General features: G+C 52.9%; 1 protein-coding gene across 1 annotated transcript in view; it reads right to left on the bottom strand.

The window, feature by feature from the left end:
- The window catches only part of LOC105538290 (pepsin A-1-like), an 11,025-nt gene extending 7,536 nt beyond the window's left edge, over positions 1-3,489 (bottom strand). Inside the window, exons 1-3 of the mRNA XM_011978102.1 lie at positions 3,255-3,489; positions 2,607-2,769; positions 235-356 (exon numbers count right to left, since the gene is read on the bottom strand). Coding sequence (XP_011833492.1) covers positions 235-356; positions 2,607-2,769; positions 3,255-3,310 — 341 coding nt within the window. The 5' untranslated portion in view covers positions 3,311-3,489. The remainder of the gene's footprint in view (positions 1-234; positions 357-2,606; positions 2,770-3,254) is intronic.
- Between the last annotated feature and the right edge of the window lie 163 nt (positions 3,490-3,652).

The following is a 3,652-nucleotide window of genomic DNA, read 5'->3' as shown; positions in this document are numbered from 1 at the left end:
CTTCTCTCTCCCCACAGACTGGGAAATCTTTGACCGCAGGGATCATATCACTCATCCCTTTACCCCGTGGAGCACCTGCGCCCAGTGCTTGGCACGTAGTAGGTGCTCAGTAAATGCCTGTCGAGTGGCTCCAGCAGGCTTGAGGTTGGAGCTCTCTGAAGCCCACGGGTGTCCAGGGTTCCCCAGGGTCAGCTGGTGCTGGGGAGCGAGAGTGGGGTGGGGCAGGCTGGGAACTTACTGCACGCAAGACTGGAGCAGTAGACTGAGGGCACCCATAGGTTGGAGGAGCCAGTGTCAAAGATCACGGTGAAATCCTGGGCAGGGGTTCCGATGCCGATAGTGCCGAAGTACTCCACCTGCCGAGGCCGGGACAGGGCAGTTCATGGACCGAGGTCTCTCTGTCAGGGCCTCCCTAAGAGCTCTCTCTGGGTCACCTCCTCGGTTGCCCTCTCTACCTTTTCCTTCCTTCCTCACAGTTCTTGTCTTTCTCTTCCCAGCCACTGCCTTCATCCTTCAAAGCCCAGCCCTGGCGTCCCTTCCTCCTTGAAGTCTTCCCTGATTGCTCCCCCAATTTACCCTCTGCTCTCTCCTAAGCACCACAAGCACGTAACAATCTGCTGCTCCCTCTTCAGCCGTTGTCTTGTCTGTCACAGTCTTCCCATCCTTACAGCACATGTTCTCAGAGGATGGGGGTGGAATCTTCTAGCACCGGGCAAGTGACAGCTTAAGTGCTTGTGCCTTAAATTGTTTATCAGAAGCTAAGCAAGCCACCTAAAGATGGAAACCTGGCTGGTTTTCTTATTTCTACATCTAGATGTGTGAGCAGGTTGCAAGAAAGGGCACTGCCAGTATTTTTCTTCTTCTTTTTTTCTGAGGCAAATCTCGCTCTGTTGTCCAGACTGGAGTGCAGTGGCACGATCTCGGCTCACTGCAGCCTCTGCCTCCTGGGTTCCAGTAATTCTCCTGCCTCAGCCTCCCAAGTAGCTGGGATGACAGGTGTGTGCCATCACGCCCAGCTAATTTTTGTATTTGTAGTAGTGACGGGGTTTCACCATGTTTCCAGGCTGATCTTGAACTCCTGACCTCAAGTGATCCACCCACCTCAGCCAACCAACCAGTATTTTTCTTCTGAGTGGCAGCATTTCCCCAGCTTGCCGGCTCTGTTCCCGCCACACTGGTCTGCTTGCTGCTCCTTGGCGATGACTAGTCACTCCTGCCCTAGGGCCTTTGCATTGGCTATTCCTTGTGCTAGGAAATGTTTATTCTAGATCTTTCTTTGTCTGATCTTTTTTTCAAAAATCAATCATTCGGGTCTCTAGTCAAATGTCCCCTCTGCCAACAGTCCTACTGTGACCGCTTTATCTAAATTTGCCCCCTCTCGATCTTCTTTTTCCTCATACTCCAATTACTTAATTTGTCTTGGCCCTCATCAGTACCTGAAATTATCTTCCAGGCTTGCTTATCTGTCATCCCCTGTAGAATATAAGCTCCAGGAACTTTGCTTATTCACCATCGTTTTGGCAACTTGCATAGCCTCTGGCCCATAGAGAGGTGCCAATATTTGCTAAATATTTGTTAACTAAATAAATGCACTAACTAAGCCTCTTACCAAGGGCCTGCCAGACCCCATGCTAAGCACTCCAGAAAACATGATTGCGTGAATTCCTGGCAACAACCTCTGTTGGTAGATATTAGTGTTTTTGTTTTCCAGACCAAGAAACAGGCTCAGAGGATTTAAATGTCTTGGCCAAGGTCCTGTGACTTAGAGGCGCTAGAACCCACATTTGCACCAGGTCTGCTGGATGGCGGAGGCCAATCTCTGAACCACAGGCATCACTGCTCTATGCCCTCTGCCCTGTGCCAGGCACAGAGGGGACATACGATATCTGTGGGAAGGCAGGGTGTTTGCTGTGGGGTCTCAAATAATAAAGTCAGAGTGATCTTTCTGAAACTCGGATCTGGTTTTGTCACCCCCTGTTTGAGATAAATCAGTGGCAGTTAGGATGGAGCCTCTCTCCGTCCACCCCTCGGCTCCTCGGGCGGCAGTCTGCAGCAGCCTTCTTCCCTCCCTCTGGGCTCTCCTTCAAATGCCCTGTGCTCCCGCCTGCACAGGGTTCGGCACAAGTGATCAGGCTGTGCGGAGTTCTGTCTTCTTCTCTTGGAAATTCCCGCTCTTCCTGCATGGCTCCACGGAGGCTCCCTGCCCGAGTGGCAGAGTCTCGCAGTGTGACACCTTCACTCTGTGGTTCTCCTGCTGCCTGTTCTTTTCATTGGTTTGCAAGACTCCTTGATTACTGTCTTTCTCTCCTTGGCTATGACTTTGCTCACTGCTGTTTCCTCCTGAGCCCCACAGTGGCCCTGACATATAACGAGGCGCTCAGAAGAAATGAACATTGCATGAACGAGTGAAGGAATGAATGAATGAACAAGAAGCAACAGCTCTGTGAACTTTCCTGCCTGCCCGGGGTCACTGACACCTAGGGGCAGACCCTGGGTCACTGCCTGGAGCCTCAGAGCCCCGGCCCATCCTCCAAGACCCCAGGGAAACTCTCTTTCCTGCCGTCCAAGTCCTCAGAGCCGGCCCCGCCGCTTGCCTACACACTCACATCCAGGTAGTTCTCCAGGGGCTGTTCGTCTATCAGGGTGGGCGCTTCCGCCTGGGGGAAGTACTTGCTGGCTGGGTTGAGGTTGTGCGTCTTCAGGAAGTCCTTCAGCAGGCCATGCTCGGACAGGTTGCGCCTCAAGGACTTCTTTCTGACGAGGGGGACCCTGTGGTTTGGAGGAGGAAGAGGAATTAGGCAAGGATTCTGCTCACCGGGTGCTGTGGCAGCCCCAGAAGGGAAGGGAAGCTGGTCTAAGAGAGGAAGAAGGAAGGAAGGGAGACGCTCCCACTTCTGTGCAATAATGCAAAGAAGTTCAGCTGCCTAGTGGTGGAGCTGGAACCAAACCCAGGCTGGACTCTTAACCAGCTGGTCTAAGAGAGGAAGATGGAAGGAAGGGAGGGGTTTCCATGTTTGCGCAATAATGCAAAGAAGTTAAGTTGACTAGGGCTGGAGCTGGGAACCAGACTCGGGCTGGGCCCGAGTTTTAACCACATCTGCAGAGCTGCCTCCCAAAGGTTGGAGAGAGAAGCAGAAAAGGGGGATGGAGACAGCCGAAGAGAGAGAGGAAAAAAAGGGAAGAAGGAAGACACAGGAGTAAAGAAGGGTGATGTGGGAGGCAGGCGTCTTCACACCCATGCCACCCGGACTCACTTGTAGATGATGCACTCAGAGAGCGCCACCAGACCCAGCAGCAGCAGCCACTTCATGGTTCTTCCCGGGTCCCAACTCCAGGGAGAAGCAAGACGGGAGGAAGGTACAGAGCAGCAGCATGAGCTGCCCCTTATATACAACTTGGGTCCTGCCTTATCGGACTCTTGGAAAGTCACCCGTTTCCCTGATCCCAAACAGAAAAGCTCCTGATAAGATTGTCGCTGCCCCGAGTCACGTTCTGAGACTGTTCCAGCTGAGGCACTTTCCACTGTAACCTTGCACCATTGTGGACAGGGGCGGGGGTGGGAGGTTGCCAAGGGGGATGACCCGCAGAGGGAGAGAGAAGCAATGGCCTGAAGGCTTAGTTTTTCTTTTCTTTTGCTTCCCCTTCCCCTTCC

This window comes from Mandrillus leucophaeus, unplaced genomic scaffold (genome assembly GCF_000951045.1).
Source record: "Mandrillus leucophaeus isolate KB7577 unplaced genomic scaffold, Mleu.le_1.0 Scaffold1897, whole genome shotgun sequence".
In the NCBI taxonomy this organism is placed as follows: domain Eukaryota; kingdom Metazoa; phylum Chordata; class Mammalia; order Primates; family Cercopithecidae; genus Mandrillus; species Mandrillus leucophaeus.
The sequence above is the reverse complement of the archived record's forward strand: the minus strand, read 5'-3'. Positions and strand labels throughout refer to the sequence as shown.